The sequence below is a fragment of the Drosophila suzukii genome, chromosome 2L, assembly GCF_043229965.1.
Source record: "Drosophila suzukii chromosome 2L, CBGP_Dsuzu_IsoJpt1.0, whole genome shotgun sequence".
Lineage (NCBI taxonomy): Eukaryota > Metazoa > Arthropoda > Insecta > Diptera > Drosophilidae > Drosophila > Drosophila suzukii.
Genome location: NC_092080.1, coordinates 22509022 through 22531421, shown reverse-complemented (window position 1 = coordinate 22531421; position 22400 = coordinate 22509022). Strand labels below are relative to the sequence as shown.

At 41.7% G+C, this 22400-nt stretch overlaps 4 protein-coding genes across 4 annotated transcripts; 2 read left to right on the top strand and 2 right to left on the bottom strand.

Moving 5' to 3' along the window:
* The first annotated feature begins 475 nt into the window (after window positions 1–475).
* LOC108004945 (endoplasmic reticulum lectin 1) lies at window positions 476–2425 on the top strand. Its single transcript, XM_017068047.4, has 4 exons — window positions 476–763; window positions 822–936; window positions 1000–1826; window positions 1883–2425. The coding sequence occupies exons 1-4, from the start codon at window positions 620–622 to the stop codon at window positions 2369–2371; spliced, it is 1575 nt and encodes a 524-aa protein (XP_016923536.3). The 5' UTR covers window positions 476–619; the 3' UTR covers window positions 2372–2425.
* Window positions 2426–2873: 448 nt separating this feature from the next.
* Window positions 2874–5788, top strand: Tom70 (translocase of outer membrane 70). Its single transcript, XM_017090282.4, has 3 exons — window positions 2874–3032; window positions 3233–4248; window positions 4730–5788. The coding sequence occupies exons 2-3, from the start codon at window positions 3270–3272 to the stop codon at window positions 5521–5523; spliced, it is 1773 nt and encodes a 590-aa protein (XP_016945771.2). The 5' UTR covers window positions 2874–3032; window positions 3233–3269; the 3' UTR covers window positions 5524–5788.
* On the bottom strand, window positions 5519–8435 carry LOC108021524 (sialin). The gene is made up of 3 exons (XM_017090283.4): window positions 8315–8435; window positions 7447–8246; window positions 5519–6598 (listed from the first exon to the last, which is right to left on the bottom strand). The coding sequence occupies exons 1-3, from the start codon at window positions 8355–8357 to the stop codon at window positions 5795–5797; spliced, it is 1647 nt and encodes a 548-aa protein (XP_016945772.3). The 5' UTR covers window positions 8358–8435; the 3' UTR covers window positions 5519–5794.
* A 1427-nt stretch (window positions 8436–9862) lies between these two features.
* Window positions 9863–17594, bottom strand: dmGlut (Dietary and metabolic glutamate transporter). The gene is made up of 5 exons (XM_017090212.4): window positions 17193–17594; window positions 12615–12796; window positions 11813–12259; window positions 11126–11749; window positions 9863–10590 (listed from the first exon to the last, which is right to left on the bottom strand). Exons 1-5 carry the CDS (start codon window positions 17230–17232, stop codon window positions 10390–10392), a joined length of 1494 nt encoding a protein of 497 aa, XP_016945701.3. The 5' UTR covers window positions 17233–17594; the 3' UTR covers window positions 9863–10389.
* Between the last annotated feature and the right edge of the window lie 4806 nt (window positions 17595–22400).

Here is a 22400-nt window from a genome sequence, read left to right as displayed (position 1 = left end):
GTAAATAGCAGCGACAAACATAAACCACATAATATTAAGCTGCCCCTCACTATCCCAACACAAAATAGGTACATTTTACTCTGAAAACACTATTAACACCATTGCAAACCCAACCAACATTAACATTAACAAAATCCTCTCCTTCCTTCGTAAAAATAATTTATCCCATACCATTTTAGAAAGCTGTCTCGATATAAAATAACAAAAAAGAGCTGAAAGCCTTTTAGTATTATTTTAAGTTAGCTCATATTTTTACACTGTAAGTTAGCTTTATATAAATAAATAAATTTAAAATATGATCTAAATAACATATAAACTAAATAACATATTACTATGTTAATAACAGGGTTTTTTTGTTTTATGCAATTGCAAATAATTTTTTGAGAATTACACAATTGTAACGGCTAACCGGTTAAAACGGTTATCAGTTCAAAGAAAAACAACATTCCCACAAGAAAATCAATTTCTCTTCTTCTTCTGCAATCAGCATTCACAGTTCCACGGTTACAAAAAACATCTGTTCATTACTTTTGTAGGAAAACAACACGTAGCATTTATAAATATTTTTGTATTTGTCACGAAAATACTCATGTGAAGGAATCGCAAAGAAAACACAAAAATGAAGAACTCATACGTGATAATAACGAAAATAGCATTGCTGCTTAGTCTGATTATTTCAGCGGCGTCCCACGAAGCCAAGGATTTTGACGATTCAATTTTGTATAAAATTGATTTCGAAGTGCCGGAGTTGATTGGTCAGCCAGTAAGTATAACTATTACTTGAATTATATATACATATGGATTACTAATACTTCCATTAGGATTTGGGCAATCAGCTGCGAACTTTCTACACACCGGACAAGGAGAAATACGACTGTCTGATTCCCACTTTGGAGCACCAGAAGGAGGAGGAAAAGTCCGAAAAGCCGGAGTTGTGTAAGACATTCGGAGATTCGCTTCGTAAATTTATAATTTATTTATCATTTAAAATATCCGCAGCTCCCATCAGTCTGCTGCAGCCCATTTTCTCCGCCCTGACCTGCACGTACCGCATCGAAGCCTATTGGTCCTACGAAATCTGCCATGGCCACCATGTGCGTCAGTATCACGAGGAGCGCGAGGGCAAGAACGTCAAGTTCCAGGAGTACTACCTGGGAAAATGGACCGAGGACAAGACGGAGCTGCTGACCAAGGCCTGGGAGGCGGACCTTAAGGCGGGCGTTAAGCCAAAATACAAGAGCCTGAAGATCGACAATACACGATATCCTTATTTCGAGATGGAATACAGTGATGGCACAATGTGCGACATCATTGACGCTCCACGCACCACAATGGTGCGCTATGTTTGCTACCCGCATGGCAAGGATGACATTTACTCTTTTAAGGAAACCTCATCCTGCAACTACGAAGCCATTATCCTCTCCTCCACGCTGTGCACAATCCGTGGCTTTCAAGCCGAGGAGTCCAAGGAGCTGTCCATTCAATGTTTCAACTCCGAGTCGGAGCCACACAGGCCACTGAGCATGCTGCGGTCGGAGCTGAACGAATGGGCGGAATCTGAGGCGGATTTGCTGGTTTCCAAGGAAAAGGAGGGCAAAGCTCCAGGAAAACTGTGGCCCAAGGCGGATGGTGACATGGTCACTTTTAAGTACAGCGGGGATATGGACAAGGTCATACTGGAGCTTATCAGTAATGGAGACCTAGAGATGGACAGCGACTACCAGCAGCTCCTGCTCTCAAGGGCAGCCTCTGGAACAGGGCCCACGCCCATTACCGATCTGACCCCCATCAAGGACTTTATTTCGGGCAAGAACTGCCTAACTGGGGTAAGAACGAATATCATTTAAACCATGAATATGACTGATTATTCGATTTTTCTTAGGGCAATGGGTGGTGGAAGTATGAGTTCTGTTATGGGCGACATGTGCGTCAGTTCCATAAGGACAAGAATAGCGAAGTGGAGCTGTTTCTGGGTTATTTCTCGGAGGAAGATCATCGCGCTTGGTCCAACTCTAACCCGGATAAGGGAGCCCGTCGATCCGGTTTCACGTCGTCCATTTGGCACCATTATGGAAAGGGTACCCACTGCGACCGCACTGGACTTCCTCGCGAGGTCGATGTGAAGCTGACCTGCACACCTGTGACCAACAGCGGCACCGCTGTGTCCATGTATCTGTTAGAGCCAAAGACGTGCCAGTACATCCTGGTCGTGGAGTCGCCCACAATTTGTGATCTCATGCACTACGCCGATTCCCACGGCCTGGTTAAGGCGGAGAATCTGCAGAAGATACCGTTTACCGGAACCGAAAAATCCCCTACTACGGCGGCTCCCCCTCCTGTCCCCAACCCCGAGGAGGAGATCCGTTCTTAGGTTGTCCTGCTATGCTAGTGAATTAATTTTAAATACATTGATTGTAATTTTAAATCGTTATTTTGGGGGAAGAATTTTTTAGGGTGCTTTCGTTTTTGTGTGACTGGCAACCAACAGCTGATAAGCAGTGCCTAAGAACAGCAGCGGTCAGTATTATAGCGTATATGCATTTGATATGATATCATTTGATATGATTTTAAAATTTTACATGAATGCGGCTCAGACAGTAGTTTCTATTAGTTTTATTACACCCATAATAATAATATTTGGATCATGAAAAGGACAATTATTACGGAGAGATTAAAATATTGGTTTTTCGGATTCTCTTAAATGTCTCATGAAATTAATTTCACATTAAATAAATGTAAATTTTCAGTCATTGGATCAGAGTATTCATTTTAATACAGTTACCTAGTGAATAATTCAAATGTTGCTATTAATTTGAACTCCATTGTTCTGCCCACACATGTGGTACCATGCGAACGATACCTTCAAAATCCACTTTACGGCTCACTGGCCATTACGGTCACACCACATTTCCACATTTGTGCTCAGCAGGCTGATGTATCATAGAATCTAAGTTTCTCGAGTTCTAACTGAAAATAGGACAACCAACGATTCGTATTTGCCAAATTCGCAGCAGTGTTAAGTTTCAAAAAGTGTAAGTTCCGTTCGCGGGAGGCAGTGCGTCAGTTGGCCGGCGGATGGGGGTGTGAAAAATCAATGGGGTTGGGGTTAGGCGGTGCAGAAACGTGCCCCCCGCCCGGCATTTAGCGAGCTCAAAAGGCGCCGAGCGATAAGCCAGCGGAGTATTACACAATTTATGACGATCCCGGCACTGACCAAACTCTTTTCTTGCAGTCCACACAAAACACACAACCGCAAGGAGTCCGGCACGATGGCGATGACTCTGAACATTGGCTCGGTGAAGCTGAACAAGTGGCAGCTGGCACTCATCCTGGGAACTCCGTTGGCCATCGGACTGGGCACCTATGCGGTGAAGCGGTGGACGGCTGCACCCAAGGAGGTCGACGGGGAAAAGAAGCGGCCGAAGGCCAAGATAGAGAAGCAGGCCATCTCCCTGGACGGCACCGCACCCGACAAGGAGCTGGAGCGCAAGAAGAAGTCCGCCGAGCTGGGAGAGAAGCTGTCTCCTCTCAAGGAGGCCAACAACTACAAAACGGAGGGCAACAACTGCTATCGGAACGGAAAGTACGACGAGGCCATCATCTTCTACGACAAGGCCATCGACAAGTGCCCCAAGGAGCACCGCACAGACATGGCTATCTTCTACCAGAACCGCGCCGCATCCTATGAGATGCTCAAGAAATGGTCCAAGGTTAAGGAGGACTGCTCCGCCTCGCTGGAGTTCAATCCGCGCTACGCCAAGGCCTACTACCGCCGCGCCCGTGCCCACGAGGCTACCAAGGATATGAATGAGTGCCTGGACGATGTTACCGCCACCTGTATCCTGGAGATGTTCCAGAACAATCAGACCATCATGTTTGCGGACCGTGTGCTTAAGGAGACAGGACGCGTGGACGCCGAGAAGGGTATGCGCAACCGAGTGCCCGTTGTGCCATCGGCTTGCTTCGTAAACACCTACATGCGCTCCTTCATCGCGGATCCCCTGCAGACCATGTATCTTCCGGCTGCATCCGAATCTGACGCACCACCAAGGGGTTTCCTGCGCGCCCACCGCGCTTTTCTCGAGGAAAAGTACGAGGACATCATTCCCGCCTGCACCGAAGAGATCGAGTCCTCTGAGGCAGAGGCACAGTACAAAGTTGAGGCTCTGCTCATGCGGGGAACTTTCCACCTCCTGTGCGGCTCCTACATAGAAAGCCAGCAGGACTTCGATGCTATCTTGGCAAATGGTAATACAATTTTTATTTATTAATGGTTCCTATTATTTGTAGAAGAAAGACATAGTTAGCTTTTAGCTTCGTCTTTAATTTTTCTAAAAATAACAAGTCTAAGATGTAAGATTTGTAGGTTTTTATTTCCTATTCCAATAACAGTACAAGCAATACTTTTTAGTGGAATGACGTCACCATTTTCTTTTGCCTAAAAACGAACACATCTTTCATGGAACAAATTAGATTTAAAATAGAGTTCAATATTAGGTACTGTAGTTGTTTAATTTTTGTAGTCTACATTCTTTTCTAAGATCGATTGTGCACGCCAAAAAGTCGTCCAAAACCAAAAACTATATAAAAAAAACGTCACAATATTTTGTTTTTGCTTTTGGACGACCTTTTGTTAGGTTGAGTTCTAGGCCCTAATGTTAAAATTGTTAAAATTGTTCTAAAAACTAAATATTTTAAAACTATTTCCTTTTCATTCACTGTACCACAGCTGATGCTGATCCCAATCTACGTGCATACGCCTACATAAAGAGAGCCGCTCTTTACATCCAGCTCGATCAGCGCGAAAAGGGTCTAGCCGACTTCGAGGAGGCGGAACGCCTGAATCCTGAAAACCCGGACGTGTACCACCAGCGAGCCCAGATTCTGCTGCTGCTGGAGCAGATTGAACCCGCTTTGGCCGAGTTCGACAAGGCGGTGCGCCTTGCGCCCAACCACGCCATCGCCCTCGTCCAGAAGTGCTATGCCGAGTATCGCCTGTCGCTTCTGGCCGGCGACCAGAGGCGTTTGGAGGGCGTGATGCACACCTTCGAGCAGGCCATTGAACGGTTCCCCAGCTGCGTCGAGTGCTACAGTCTAATGGCTCAAGTTTTGGCCGATCAGCAACAGTTTCCCCAGGCGCAGCAGTACTACGAGAAAGCCATGAAGCTGGCGCCAACAAATCCTGCTCTTATCGTTCACCAGGCTATCATGGTGCTGCAGTGGCGCGGAGACATTGAGGTGGCTGTCCAGTTGCTAAACAAGGCTATCGAAGTGGATCCCAAGTGCGAGCTGGCCTACGAAACATTGGGAACTGTGGAAGTGCAGCGTGCGCAACTTAAGCGGGCAGTGGAACTGTTCGAGAAGGCACTGCTCTATGCCAAAAGCCAGGCGGAGCTGGTGCACGTCTACTCTCTGCGGAACGCGGCAGTGGCCCAAATTAACGTTACTAAGAAGCTGGGCATCGACATGAACTCCGTCTCGGCCATGGCCCAATCCGGACTGATGCCCCAAGGCGTCGTGTAGATTATCAACCTATGAGGACTAGGAGAGCGAGAGCGGAGCATTTAGCCAGACCACCACCAGCAGACCTACTCTAATTAAGTTAATATCGACCATACCTGTTATTTATATATATATAAAGCTTGTTTACGTTTATGCTCCTAGCTATAGCATAGAAATTGTCATGTATTATGGTACATATGTAATCTAGAATCTGTTGCCTAAGGAATCCAGTAAGAAAAAACCAGTAACTTATGTTTAAGCGTAAGATTAAACTAATAACAAGCAAGTGTCCTTATTGTGGCTCCGGTACTGGTAGGTTAAACTCTTGCACATCGCCGGAAATGTAGCTCGCGCCGATTACCCAAATGGCGGCCCTCACACTGCTGACCAGACTGTAATCCGCCTCCAGTTGCTCCAGGTATGGCATCAAAAGTGCGGGCAGGGCGCCCATTCCGCCCGAGATTCCCATCAAAGTGCCGGCATAGTTCGGACTCATATCCAGCGGCAATAGCTTTATGCTGGCATAATAGGCACCCATGGCCAGAACGCTCCAGATTCGTGCCCCGTTCACCTTGATCTGCAGCATATACATGGATCCGCATACGAAAACCAGCCAGGACATGAGCCGGCGTGTCTGAGTGCGAGTGAGGATCTCCTGTTCGATTAGCACATCGCTCAGGCGTCCTGTGGCTAACGAAGCTACCCAGTTGCCTACGTATGGAGCTATGAGCTCTATGGCGGTGGAGAGTTCGTCCGACAAACTACTTCCACGGGACTTCAACTCGTCCAGCACAATTTGCAGCTCCTGTGGCAATTTTTGTTGAAATTCTTGCTGCATGGAGGCGCAAACAAGTGCCCATAGCGGTGTGCTGGTGAGCATGCTCCTCCAAGGGGCTCCGCTGGAGGAAGCCACCTCGGCAGCTTCTACTTCTCTGCGGAACTCCTCTTCGTCAACGTCTTCTCCATCTGGCCGTTCCCTAAATACTCTTTCTCTGCTACTCAACAGCAGGGAGGCGCTCGTGTTGCACTTAATATAATCCCGCTCTTCGCTCTGGATAAATGGGCAGTGATCCGGAGTACTATAGCAAACGATGGTCTGTTGGTAAGAAAAATCAGGGACCGTAATGATAAACTAAATAAATAAAACTCATAAAATAATTATTAAAAAATGATTTTTATGGTAAAACATATATTCTTATTATATCATTTTCTAATGTTGAAGTATGAAAAGAATTCTTACTTCGAGAGCTTACTAAAACTGCAAACTAAAAATTTTTACTTGATATTGGATAGTATTTTTTGGGCAAGAAAAAATCATTCTTAAGCCCCAAATCATCAAAAAATGTACTTTACTTAAAGCATATTTTAATAAACTGAACAAAGTACCAAGGACAACTACCATTGCTACTAAAGCTAAGAATAATATACTAAAATACGTTTTGTACTAAACTTCTGTGTGTTTTGGTTATCTGCCTGCAGTGCGTGAGGATGCTGGATCGTATCCTAGAAGTAAGTGATTTTCACAAAAAAGTTTCGAATGTATAAAATCACATTTTTATCTACTTATCTTTTTCTATTTATCAGTTATTTAGTGATGATTATCAGAAATAACTATTGATAACTAATAAAACAACACAAAGGCTTAATGATGGTTTAAGAATAAATCATTTTTCATTTGAGAACAACTTGTACTTGATTGATGAATAAAACTGATTATATATATTAACTTAATAATAAAACCTTCATTCTATAGCAAACTTTATAAAATTTTTAAAATTCTCAATTTTACTTTTATAATTCAAATTTTCGTTAAGAATTCGTGCACGAAAATGTTCTGAAATTAAGAATGAAATGAGAAAAAGCCCATTTCGTACCTGTGGCATTTTCTGAGTGTAAAAATTCAAATAACAGTAAAAGGGTGGAAAACGGGTGTGAAAAACTTACAAATCCCAGGAACCAGGCCACAGCGCCTCCTCCAACCAGATAGAAGACGACCGGCCAGTCTTGCTCTGCCATAACCAATCCGCTGACTAACTGGACCATCGTGATTCCGATCTCGCCGCCACTAAGAACGCAGCTGGCCAGCAATCCGCGCTCCTGTTCTGGAACCCATTGAGCCAGGAGAGCACAGACGGCCGGAAAGCAAGGACCCTCACAAAGGCCGACCAGCAGACGGACGCCGACTAGAACATACGGACCTCCCCGACGCACTGCAGCGGGGGTAAGAAGTGTCAGCACCGCCGACGTAAGGATAGCCGATCCGAGGACCCATTTTCCGCCATATCGCTCCGCCAGTCGTCCGCCCGGGATGTGAGTGATCATATAGCCGGCATAAAAGGCCATTACCACAAGGGATTGGGTTTGCCGAGACCACATCTCGGAGCAGCTGATCCTTTCTTGAGAGCCCTGATGCACAGGACGATTTGTGATAGTCTCCCTGCTCTTCCGTGGCTTCTTATATCCCTTATTCTGCTCCGGATTCTGCTGCTCCTTGCCTGCTTTCAACCTGCTCCTTAAATGATATTCCGTCTGATTTAGTCTCATGGCCAGTTCCAAACGCCAGTTGGGCAATGCCTTCGGGTTAAGCACCTGTGGTACGTTGGAGACCTGGTCCACCTTATAACCACCGCACTCCAAGACGATCCTGTTCAGCGAAAAGTCCAGACACAGTCGCATGGTGTAGGTATTGATGATAGCCAAGAAGGTGAAGCAGCAGAGCACCCAGCGCTGTCTCACCTCAAGATCTGTGGGAACGGAAAGGTTACCACCAGTTTGTAAGGGATGCGACTAATATTCCCTGGATGATTCTTACATATAAAGATATCGCTCAGCTTCTCCTGAACGGCCGGTAGCATTTTGATCCTTTTATTTTTGTATAGGAATAGGATAAATCGTAGCAAGCCTACTATTCTTACAGTTCTGACATCTTCAAGATTTTTATTTATTTCTTATTGAAGATTAAATTGATAGGAGTTATAATTTTTTTTGTTTTAAGGACCCAGCCCAATATGATTTTACAGAAAGGTAAATAAGAGCAAAAATCATCAGATATTGACACTTTATTATAATTTATAAAAAAAGAAAATACTGATGGAAATTAAAAATATAAATCAGAAAGTCAAATGATTCAAGTGGTACCGGGTATCAACAATCGCTATTCAAACTAGTAATAGGAACTTCATGAATATTAATTTTTGCAAAACAACACTCACACGTATAGGAATCTGTTTTTGGAGTGCCGTTACTTTGCTTCTCTCTCTCTCGCACTTGCTCTCTCGATACCGAAACTCCGCGCTGCCACAAAGTCAAAATTCAATACTTTGCTCATTTGCCAATTTTGAATTGAAAAGGTTTTTTTCGAGTTTATGATTCGATTCAACGACTCGAATCAATGATCCGATTCAATGACCCAATGAATCGATCCTATGTTTCGACTCTTTGATGCGAATCTATGATTTGACTCTTATTCTATTCTATGAATTGACTTTATGACTCGATTCAATGATTCGACTCTATGATTCTTCCTTTCGATTTGATTATTCGTTTCTATGATTCGACTTTATGATTCGATTCCATGATTCGACTCTATGGTTTGACTCTATGATTCGATTCTATGATTAGACTCTATGATTCGATTTTATGAATCAATTCTATTATTCGACCCTATGATTCGATTCTATGATTCGACTCTATGAACCGATTCTATGATTCGAGTCCATGATTCGACTCTATGATTCGACTCTATGTTTCGACTCTATGTTACGACTCTATGATTCGACTCTATGATTCGATTGTATGGTTCAATTCTATGTTTCGACTCTATGATTCGTTTTCATGATTCGACTTTATGAATCGATTCTTTGATTCGATTCTATGATTTGACTCTATAAATCGATCTTTGATTCGATTCTATGACTTAATAATTCGGTTCAATGATTATGGGGAATTTACAATTTTAATTCTGCTCCTTAAATCAATATTTGGGGCTGTTTGGAGCCATTGTAGGGACAAATCGAATCTAATTCGGCACCTAGGACCCCTATGAAATGTTGAGTAAAAGTTGTATGCTCCCGCTTTTACAGTTTCCACTTAATTAGGCTCTTTTAAAATATATATCTTTAGAGTACATGTAATGAGTAATGTAGCTCTCAGCTGCCAACTCTCAGTTCCCAACTCTAAGCTCCCAGAAACTTTAGTTCTACCAAAGACTATAAAATATATATTATATGTACATATAAAGTATATTATCTATAGCTATATTTTACTTGCTCTATGGTATATACATCAAGTTTCTAGCGTCGCTTTAGAGTATTAGAGAAGCTACAACCAACATTATTAAATGACAACGGCGTTTGGTATCTTGGCTTGCTTTATACACTTTATTTGACTAACGTCATAAAAACAGTAATGTCTTAACAGAACAGTTAAAAACACGTCTCACTTTACACATTGATCAACAATCTAAAATGTACAAATTATTTCATCATTTCATTTAAAATACGGCAATACGAGCTTTGTGCACACTAAATCTTAAACGTGAAACGCTTTTTATTTAAATACTAAATAATAATTAAGAGAGTACGTTGCGTGCGCGGCATAACGGATTAGGGAAATGGGTTATCCTAGCTAAAACAGGAATACACATAGAAGAACACTGCGCACGATGGGGAGTGTAAGTAAATTCGCTTAAATTAGTTGGTTGGCGCCTTAGCCAGGGATCGGCCAGATCGGGAATACTATAAAACTAGCAATCTGAACAACAGGCACGGCGCATACAGTATGACAATGCCCTTGGTATCGACTCGTTGCGGATCACGAATCCACGTAGAAAGCATTTTAACTAGATTACAATGTATATGTATATGGCACTTTCGTTGGCGATCCGCCTTAAGAGCTCTGCTCCAGACCCCTGGACTTTCCGGCTTCCGGCTTGCGCTCCTGCGCCTCGAAGTCCACGGTGCGTGGCTGGATTGGAGCGTTGTTGAACGGTTGTACCTCTCCGGATGCCCAGATGCAGTAGATTACGGCGGTGACGCAGAGCACGCCGAAAGCCACCCAGAACACAAGACGCCACTCCAGCAGCGAGGCCTGTGGGTAGCAAAGAAAAAGGGTTGGTTAAAATCCAAAACACAACAGCACATAGAAACACTGGTATTGTAAAAACATTGTAACTTAATATGGTAACCATGAGATCTAGTTTCTGATAATTAACATTGATTTTAGAATATCAGTTTTTGGTTCGCTCTTATTACCTTCCTAATTTATGATTTCCTTAATCAAAAAGATTACAAAACAAAAACTTATAATTTTACAAGTACAAGTGGCAAATGTACTTTCAACATCATGTAAGGAAATTTGCTTTTGGATTCATTACATGTTCTATTACATATTACTACATTATATTGTGTAAAACCGATGCAAATTACTCGTATCTAAAATGAGAAATAAAATTGGGAAAAACATAATGGGCCTCTTGAAAATATCCTATGATTTATTGAGCTGTGACAAAATGTTCTCTGATAAGTAAACTTAATGCAGATGTCAAGCATGCCCGATGAACTTTGACTAATTAAGGTGGCAACCGGAAAATATTTTTACAGATCTTTTGCAATCCTATACTTACATTTGGCGTCATAACGCCCACCAGATATGGCGTAATCACTCCAGTAATTGCTCCTATTCCGTTGGTGATGGCCATCAGGGTTCCGGCGTAATTCGGACTCATGTCCAGGGGACTCAGCTTCATGCCCGCGTAGTAGGCGCCCATCAAACCCATGCAAATGGTGAAGAGAATCACGACGAGGACTCGATCGCAGCCGGCGTACGAGGCGCCCACCATGAAGACGGCCGGACCGAAAGCGGCCAGACCCGTCATTAACTTTCGGGTGTTCGTGGTGCTCATCCAGCCACTGCGGATCATCCAATCGGCGACGAAGCCACTGCCCACGGACACTATCCACATCATGATGTAGGGCAGCGAGGAGTACAGGCCGTTGGCCTTGATCGAGAACTGGAGGACGTCGGCCATGTACTTGGGCAGATCCGTCACCATGATGTAGAAGCCCCAATCGTGACCGATCTGGGCGGCCACCAGAGCGAACATGGGCAGGTTGGTGAGGATGGCCTTCCACGGGGTGGGGGGCAGGTCCTCGTTGCGGCTAATGGTGCCTATCTCCTTGACCAGATACTCGCGCTCGCTGGGCTTGATGAAGGGATGAGAGGTGGGGTCGCTGTAGCAGAGGAAGACCTACGAAAGGGAATAGTTTGTACTAATATTTATTCTTCATAGGGAAAGCCAGGCTATACTTACAAAGATGGCAAACCAGATGCATCCCAGACCGCCGAAGAAGTAGAACACAAACTCCCAGCCATATGCCTCGATAAACACTCCCGACAACAGGTTGCCCATGATGGTGCCGACTTGACCACCACCCAGCACCAGAGCACCCAGCTTTCCACGTTCGTTGGAAGGAACCCAGGCAGCAAGCAGGACACTCAAGGCGGGGAAGGTGGTTCCCTCGCCCAGACCCATCAGAACTCGGGTCACGATTAGCCAGTCGGAGTCTCCCTTTTCGATGGCCAAAGGCGTCAGCATGGTGAACACGGCGGTGGACAGGATTCCAAGGCCCAGGGTCCATTTGCCGCCAAACTTCTCGGCCAGCAGACCGCCGGGAATGTGAGTGACAATATAACCGATGTAGAAGGAGGACAGGATCAAGCCTTGCAGCTCCTCGGACCACTCATAGTTGCCGCCATTCTGGAAAGGATAAGGCACAAGGTTAACAATAAGTTTTGATGGGTATAGTAGATCTGCTATTTATAAATTCGAGTCGATATCCATTGAAAATATTATGGTTTAAAGCAAAACTTATAGGTTTTAAGATTTTAATAAACCAAGTACTGAGTTATATTTATATTTATATCCCTAAACAAAACTTTTGTTGTGTAGTTATACATGATATTATTAACATAACTGATAACTTTGTAGATCGTTTCGTTTCTTTAAGAATGTTATATTTCGATCTCGAAAAACAATGTTGATGGCTTTGCTTCTTTAAGAAGGCTCTATTTCGATCTCTATTGATCTTCTAAATACTATATATTTAACTTACGCTAGATCCCTCATCCAAGTCATCGGGTTCGCAGATCGCTGTATCGGACCCGTCGTCCGAGGAATTCTTCTTGATGACCAGAACCGTGATGGCCTGCGAGAGACAGACGCGCATCGTGTAGGCATTCAGGATGGCCAGGAAGCCCATGATGGCCAGGATCACTCGCTGCGGGATCACGAAAACTGCGGGCGAGAAGATCGAGAGCGGAATTGACGTCAGTGGGTGTCTTCGGGGGCATTAATTAACCTGCCGGGCAACATTTGTGGGCCAATGCGTCAAGCTTTTTACGAGCTGAATGGATTTGCGTCTCACATACTGTTTAGGCAATTTACTTATTTAATCTGGTTAGCGTGCGAATAAATAGTTTGACGGGTGGCTCAATTGGGTACAAATCAATTTGCGCTGATAAACTTCAAATTGCACTTGATTGCTGTGGCCCTATATCAATTGGCGGAGCTACTGGAGCCGATTTCAATAATATCTCAATTTAAACGATAGGTATTCGAAAAAATGGTTCTTAATTGAATAATTTTAATATTACATTAAAAAAAACAAAGTTGCAAAAAGTGGGACTTAAAAAAACTTGATTGCAGTTGTACATTTTAAATGCGACTTTTTCTTGCTAAATTAAAATTACTCAAACAAACAAATTACATGAGAGTTATCATTGGCTATGTAATCAATTCGTTTTTTAATTAATTTTTTCATTGAACTTGGGATGCAATTACTAAAATAACATTAAAAACAGTGTAAAATAAAATCACAATCGATAATCAAAATCCTATTATGTAATTGTGAACAATTACCTTAGAGTCCACATTAATTTATTTAGATAGCTGATTAAGCGTGTCTATCATTAAAGACTAACCAAATATATTCCATTCAGATATTGAATAGAAAATTAAAATAAGCGTGATGACACCTATATTTGTATTTTCAATGGGTGATGGCTGGTCGTTTAGCTTCAAACCAGTTTTAAACTTAACTGATAAAGAAATTTTGCATAGTCTACTGCGTTATTTCATTCAGAAGTCAAAGTATATATTAGGTCTGTTCCGATTTGTTGGCTTCGGCAAGACTTTCGTTTCTGATTCCGAGTTCTGGGAAACTTTATTATTTCAATGACTTGACGTCACTCAAGACCTCTATGAATCATAGGCTCTCCATATTTTAATATATCATGAAAGTTCTAAAGGTAAATACGGTTGGTTCTTAGAAATCCTAAACTTCCAATATATGTACATGGGACTAATCTTGCTCCAAGTTATCTTGCTTAATCTTAATCTTAATCTTGCTTAAGTTATTCACGAACTCTATAAATAATAATTTTTTGACAAACAGTCATTAAATGTATTGATTAAATATTCTATATACAATTTGCTGATATATGACCGTCTTATAATTATTTTGAGCCTGAAATTTATTTGCTGTCATTTATGGACTTCATTTATAAATAATTTTATTGCTTAAGTAGTTACTCAATGGCATTTGAAGAATTCTAGAAATTATAGACCCGCTTTTGAACCTACTTCCTGTCTCGTGAGGTTTACGGCTCGTGATTAAGTTTAGTATGAGCACCCTGCCCGAAAGATTAGGGCTATCTAAACGGCGCTACACACTTGTACTCGCAAGTCCCTCTATCAATCACCAGGGTCCGATCGACAGGCGTAGCTTATACGATCGGCCATATCACAATGAAATTGTTAAGCGGAATTATGTCAGATAAGGCCAAGTGTGGAAGATCTGCGATAAACATTTGGAGTGCAATCTCAAGTGTGTCGAGCAGGTAACCGAGAACAATGACCATAAACCAATGGCGGGAGGCAGTGCCAATTAAGTAATGTTCGACATTTGATAAATTTATAGGGCTCGAAGGCAAATCACTTTGATGGGCGGGCCATCTACGGAATTCGAAGGTCGAATTAATCGAGTTCTCGGACACGCTGGGTTAACATTGACCCATTTCATCCAAAAAAAGATCTAACAAGAACGGCACGCCATAATACGGATAGTCTGCATTCCGAACGAGCAAATAGCTTGGGTTCTTGGGTAAACACAATCAGAATCCAATTCATGACAATATTATTAGATCACCCACAGCCACCGAGAGCTGTTGTTATTGACATTTAGCCACGACTCCGCCTACGTCAAAAGTATATCCAAACACCCGCCTATAAAGTCAAACAAGCGTGTTTGTCTTTTTAATGGGATGCGAAACTCCCTTAGTTTATGAGGGACTGCTTCGCTTTCGCAATAAAGCCCATCGACGTCACTCGCTGACAAGTTTACGAGTATTTTCCCTATACATTAACATTAATAAATCTTTTGCTGCTGCCAAATTGCATAAAAGCAGTTGCCGGAGCTGGTAAAATTAACAATGTGTCAATATTTGACGGGTTACTTATCACAGAAATTCGACAAGAAAATTTATTCGCGCTCGCTCCACGAGTGTCAAATAAAAAACAATTCGTCTAATATGATTACCATGTGATAAGTTGATAACCTGCCATATATGTAAATGGGTGCTAATCATATCGCCGCTCGCCGAGTACGGTAATATTTCACCCACCAATCACGCTTAGTGGCGTTAATATATGACCGCTCTCGATCTAAGGACCATCGCAACCGATAAGCCATTCAAGATTTAATCAGAGTTTAGTAACGCAGCCTTATCGCGTTAATAAGTGGAAAATGAAAGCTAAGTGCAAGCCTCGCTGGGGGAAAGGGGAACTCACTTTCCAATAAAATTTAATCGCATTTCGTAATGTCTATTTGTCACATTCATTTCTATAAAATATATCTGTTGATAAATGTATAACAATCGAATTTGTTAACTATTTTATGGGTTCTAACAAACCACAAGACTATTTTATTTATGACTGACTCACATAAAAATGGTATTCTAGTTGATACCTAGAGAAACTTTCTGGTTAGCTATATAATACAATTGAACTAGTTTAAATTGTGGGAGTTTTTGAAAATGAATACATTACTTTGTGCAGTCTGTTTGATGTAGAACTTGTGTGGTTTTTCCCTTCAGATCTTTGTAGGAATTTATGAGACCTTTAAGAACTGCTTGTTCTGTAGGCTCTCAAAGAATACATATTTTATACTTTGATTGTTGATTATTTTTGTTTTTAATTGTCATTAAATGTGATTAACGTAAGCTTTTCCATTGTCCAGTCGTTTATATCCGTTGCAGTAATGAGAAAATGAAAACAACTTCTTCTGTCTGTCTGTAGACTGTTGACATTTCTGGGTCTATGGCTCTTTGTCCAGTAATCGGGAATGTCCAGTGATAGCCCCGAACGAATAAACACCATTTCTTTTGCTTGCGTTTCCGCGGTCTTGCGAAAATTATGTCAATGGGCCGGGGGGCAGAGGGTCGTCTGTAGCATGCGATTGCTGCATAATAACACACAAGCCAGATAGGAGGTCTTTGCAAGACCCTTCCATATGATAATGAGACTTTGAGCAACTGGGACGGGCAATAGAACAAGGCTATTAGTCGGGGTAATCGCCATAACTCAAAACCAATGTGTAATGCTGACTGCCAATCGGTTGATTTATGGCTAACTTGTAAATTTTCTGGTCATTAGGCTTACAAAAAAGCAGTTTGGGATCATTTCAACCGTTCATTGGGTGAAATTTATAACCCACAAGTGCTTTTTTTCTTACTTCATATTTAATTTATTTTCACTAAATTAGAACGAGGTAGTTTGGGGAGGTAGCTTTTTTTCAACAACCTTGCCCTGCCCAAAAGTTAATTAGTTAAACATTCTAATTGCTGGTTACATGAATATTTATTGAATCAAACCCAAACCGTTCCATCTCTAAAATAAGCTGTCAGTGCCTTACGTGATTTTCGCCTTTGGACTCCCTATATTTCACCATTTATTTTTGTAAAGCTCTCACAGAAGAAATGGTTGCCCAATTCGACGCCGAAAAAAGGCCAGTGGACGGAATTCTTTATTGCATTGACCTTGCCCAAAAAAGAATAGAGCGAGATGGGGCGAGGAAATGGTAAATGGGCAGGGCCATAAACGGTTCTACAAGTCCATGATAACTGTTAACGTTTTAATGGTCGTAATCGGGGAGTTCGAGAACCGATCAGATCCGAAATAATAATGATATGTTGCTTCTAGCCAACTGATTATTCACATGCAAATCGTATGCAAAATAATTACCAATTATGTGGACGCATGCCGGGAATATTAAGAGACCGCATAAAAAGAGAAGCACCAACAAACAAAACCCAAACAAACGTGAAATGCGAGACACGAAGCGCACAGAATACAAAAATTCGGAAGTGGCAAAAGCGTTTTGTCATTGTTTTCATTTATGCATTATACAGCATACACACAATACATTTAGGATTTTATATTGCTGTCGGTCAATGTCGGTTAACTTTAACTCTAACCACTCGGAAATTATATCAAGAATGCCCCCCGAATCGCAGTTCAACGATCCGCCGCACATTCCGCACTCTGAGTTCCGCACTTCCTGATGAGAATGTGAGATAACGCCGAGCGATCGTATCGCAGGCGATCCTTTCTGAGGATCTCGGATAACACTTACACCTCGACAGGCTTATGCCCCATTGCGGCTGTTGAGTCATCTCGGGACTGTTGTTCTGCTGCGTCAACAGGTTGGCCAGTTCCTTCGCCACGGTTACGGGTTTAAGGACAACGGCGGATCCTCAATTCGTACGGTCGCGCACTGAACTCTCCGCTTTTCCTCGATTTTCCCCGGTTTCGAGGCGAGTTTCTATATCGGTTTCTTAATTCCTTGGCGCACGCGCAATTACGAAAACGGAGATGAGATGGAGAGAGAGAGAGAGTGGGCTAACACTTTCGGTGCGAGGCGGCGGTGTTTGCTGTCTCTTTTCGCTTTTAAAACAACTGTTGATCTCCCGATGCCGATCGCTAATTCTCTGGATTCTACCGATCCGCGCACGCCGCCTGCCAAATTACAAATGACAAATTATTCCCGCCGACTTTAGTTTATATGAGAGCAGATAAGCGCCGCTCCGCTGCTGCTGCGCGGTCAGCGTCTCTGCCGCAGCGGGAGTTTTTTTATTAGCTGCCGGCCAACGATCGTGTATCGCTATATTGACAAGGAGTTGACTCGTTATACTTGTTGTACATACTGCCACAATTGAGCACTGAGAGAAATAACTACCAACGGTTCATGTCAATGTTTTCTATTCAGTGTTCGATACCTATGGTGCTTTGAAACACATTGCCCATTCTAACACCCCCAACTGCTTTTTAATTAAATACTTTTACCTTACTTTGGGAAATATTGCTGATATACTAAAAAACCCTATTTAAAGCGATCCAATCAACAACGAGTTATTATACACATACAAAGTTGTATTCCTCTAAAATCATTATAGTTGAATTATAATGATTACACATGATTTTCAGGTCTCGGTTGGCATTAATGGTAGCTAGACCTTTAGAGAATATAAATTGTAAAAGATTGAGATTTGAAAAATATGTTTAATAATAAACAGTTCATGTTCTAAAAAGATTAATATGCCCTTGGCAATGTCGTATGAAATCATTACTGATTTAACAAACACATGCACACAATTTTAAAAATAATCTGATCATTTTGGCAACAATAGTCCATATAGATGTTGAGATCTTGAAGAAGGGCTATATGTAGCATTTTCATTATTAAAGTATCGTGTGAATATTACCACCCATAACTAAAGCAAATATAATTTTTTACTCTGCATGTATGAATGAATGTTTGTAGCACCTCCAGCTCATAAAAACTCTCGCTATCTTGGCCGATCCAATACGATCCAATCGACCATCGGGCCTCCGCATGCGTGGAGCATTCCAACAAATGCAACAACTACCACAACTTTCAGCTGCGCCGCCAAGGAACTATGTTTTATTTGGCCATTTCAAGCTTGATTTCGATTTCAGTTGGTATCAGTATCAGGCGAACAATCGATTCTGCGCTGAATACTTAACGGTTTTCCACCACCGCAGTCACAGTCGCAGTCGAAGTCTCACTTGCACGCGCTGACTTTATGTGGCTCTATAAAAAACGGACAAATCGAAAAAAACCCACCAGACTATGTGCCAAACCGTGCACCCTGCTCCAATTTAGAACTAGCGAAACCGGAATGCACGAAACTTTTGCCAACAATGGCCAGACAGAAAAGACATTTACCAATATTGGTAGCTGCACCCAGTGAAAAATGCGTCTATCAGAGATTTCCCCAACGAAACTATAGTCATTGGCGGACTTTTCTAAGAACTTTTCAGTCAGAGGTCCTTATCTTTGGCATTCTCAGTGTATAAACATTATGTTTTGCACTTAAAATCGATAAGTTTTATGAGTAAGGCCTTATTGTTTCAATGTAATAGTGTTATATAGGAAACTCTCTGATTAGGGCTAGAAATAAATTTCCCATATAGGTATGATTAAATTTGGAACAAGATACGAACCTTATTAAATTTTGCCGTAATAACCTATTCTTAGTATTGGATTTAAAAAAATTCAATTTCAAGTAAAGGTACTTTGTCAGGATATAAAAACCATTTTTTTTATCTCTTAAGTATGTCAGAACAACAACACATATCTTTGTTTACCCATCCTACCATGCAAAATATATAAAAAGAGACTTTGAGAGACTCCAGAGTGCTGATGATAAGTTTAATCATCCTAAAGATATATTACAGCCAAGACTCTCTGTAGTCCGTAGAGTAGGGTGTTTGGCAGAGAGCGACAACTTGTTGTGGCTCCAATAGAATCAGTTTGTTAGTAGTTGCTGCTGTTTTTTGTTGCACGTTTAGTTAGTCAGCAGCGTTTACCGGTTAGAGGCGGGTTTCGACTTTATGCAATGCAATTAACTACAAAACAGAAGGCGGGAAGCTGGCGGTCGCGAGAACAGGGAATGCTTATCGTTTTAGTCGGGTGAACCACCTCAAATTGCCCCTGACACTTCTATTGTACGATCCGTATTCATTTCAGGCCACTCGAATGCCATTTCAGACTCAGTTTCGATTTCAGTTGATTTTCGCCCGACTTTTATATATACAAGTAGATATATCTGCATAACTTGGGGCACACACAAAAACTGACGTCCGAATTAACCAGTTACAGATGCGGTTCAATGCAGCTAAGCCGGGAACTAAATATACATTCATAATTTTGTTCTATATATAAATATTTTATGAGGTGACTGTTCAACGAGTACGCAAAGTACTGACTCGTGAAATACAACACGATCTGAAATACTTACAGATGTCTCAATGAAATGTACTTAAGGGGATTTTCGTATGTCCGCCTTCAAGTTGGCTTAAGATTTGGCACATGCAATATCTGTACTGCAATCATTCCCTTATCGCCGGAAATCTAATCCATTGCCGAGCACCCTCCAAACCGAAATCCAACACAAGTATGCCATGTTTATCAGTCAAACTTTGTCATTCTTATCGATGGCACACTTTGTCCGGACTTAAGATCAGCCAGGTGACAACTGCATATAGGCACACCTCGTCTAGATAACCTGCATTTACTAAGAATCCCAAGCGGAATGGACTGGGAATATTCCATCTCTGGGCTAATTAAAAGTGACAAACTTCAATTAATGTGCACCCCATCAATTAACCGCACGCACATATGATCCATTTCGGACGATCCATGCAATCCGATAGGATCCAAGCTATGCGAGCTGATCTTCAAACTCGTTTTCGCGTTGTCATTTCGAGTTGACTTTACCAAGTCAGCGAACCATGCTGCGCAAAATGAGACGACTCTGCAATTGAAATGTTTGTCCAAATTAATATCCAAATATTCAGAATATATCAACCGAAGTCGAATTTTAAATATATGTTGTGTCCGGCTGGGTCTAGAATCTAGCTAAAACTGGCTCCAACGTCCATGACCGAAAACGCCGTCAGTTTGAACTGGTAATCGGACAGACGGACACTCGGACGGACGGACAGACCGGCAGACAGACACATAGCACTCAATATTTAACTCGCATACCAAATATTTTGCGTTATATACTATACGGCAAATTAATTGAAGCGGCCTGAAAGTCTTTTATATTTGATGTCCATTAATGGGCTATGACGGGCGCCAAAATATTTATATCAACACAACATAATACTCTGGCAGACGGATACATTCAATTCCAGAAAAGAAAGCAGCATAATACAAATTTCATAAATTTTATTTTGTAATGGAATAGGTACATCTTCTAATCATATTTGCCTTATCAAATAAGCAACTAAAAGTATCACGACCATGCTTTATGTTTCTTATTTTGAAAAATGACATCAATTAATTATGATCTGTTTCATAGATAGGGATCGGAATCAAAAATATATTCTAACATTTCAAGAGTATTTCAGAATTCGCATTGGATGGAACCATTATTTTCCTGTCATCTTTACTCCAAAGACCTTTAATTCCATGGGCGCACAAGATATTAAGAGGAAGCCAAGATCCGACACATCTCGGCCAATTAAAGCCTCGAAGTCAAGTGGAAATTTCATCTCTGGATTGAAAAACAGTGTGTGTAGAAGGACAAAAGCCAGGAACCTCGAATCGTTCGGAGGGTATCAATCATGAAGATGTGTACATATGACAATATACACAATTACTTAAAAATATTTTTAGCTCGCTTTAATAAAGACCATTTGAGTTCTGGGCACTGAAATGGCAATTTAAACGGGTTAGAAGATACATTTCCCTAGGAAATATCTTCTCGCAAATAGCACAAATTATCATATGCTATCTTTATTAGTGGGATCAAAGATAATGATGATATAATCTAAAAATATAGCAAGTTATACCTGTCAAGATAAGATTCCGTGTAAGTCCAGTCATTTATACAATCTAAGTTGTGCTAAAAATTCCACAGATGAGAAGTAAGTTTAAGATATGGCTCAAAATAATTCCTAGTTTTTAAGGACAGTTTTATTTTTACACCTGTGGTGGTTTTTACCGATTTGTGATAAAATGAAAATAACTTTAGCTAACTTCGTACATTTCTAAGCACATGCCTCTAACGAGTTTGTAACGACCATAAATCATTCACGCGAAATCTCGACAGGTGATCGACATCGGTTAAGGCGAGAATAGTTCAAGTAAAATGCAGTAAGTAAGCACTTAAATAATTAAAATAGCTACCACAAGCAAAACGAATAATAGAGGCAAGGAAATTGCCACGCAATTGACATTTCGAGGGTCATCGATGATGACAAGAAAATACTCGAGCTCACAGAAATAAAACCGTCACGAGACTTGAATTACTTGGCTAAATTGGAGTGGATTGGATTGGATTGAGTGATTGGTGCGAAGAGATATGGAGTGGGGTTAAGTGATCGAAGGCTGACCACCATTGGGTCACGGGGTTATACGAGTTCTGGGTTTTTTCTGTTCTTTTCCTCGGGCCATATTGCCTTTTTCGAGGCGGTCATAAAACTAAATAAACTGCGGGACGGGTCGGCCAAGGTTGGCTATCTTAAATATGCCTTTTACAATGGTACTAACCATAATATCGGTCCTAATCTTTATAGCCGCCGGAGACTTTATAATGCGACTTTGTACCAAGGCTCCAAGGAAAAGATAAGATTGGTCGGGGAGGACAGGTGGGAATCTCCGCTCCAACTATGGACAAACAGAACTGTCAAATCTGAGGCATAAAGCTCAGCACGTTAAAAAAAAGCCCATTATACTATATAGGCCTGTATATACCGTGACAGGCGAGTCCCATTGATACTGATTTATGGGCGGGAGTACGACCAACTG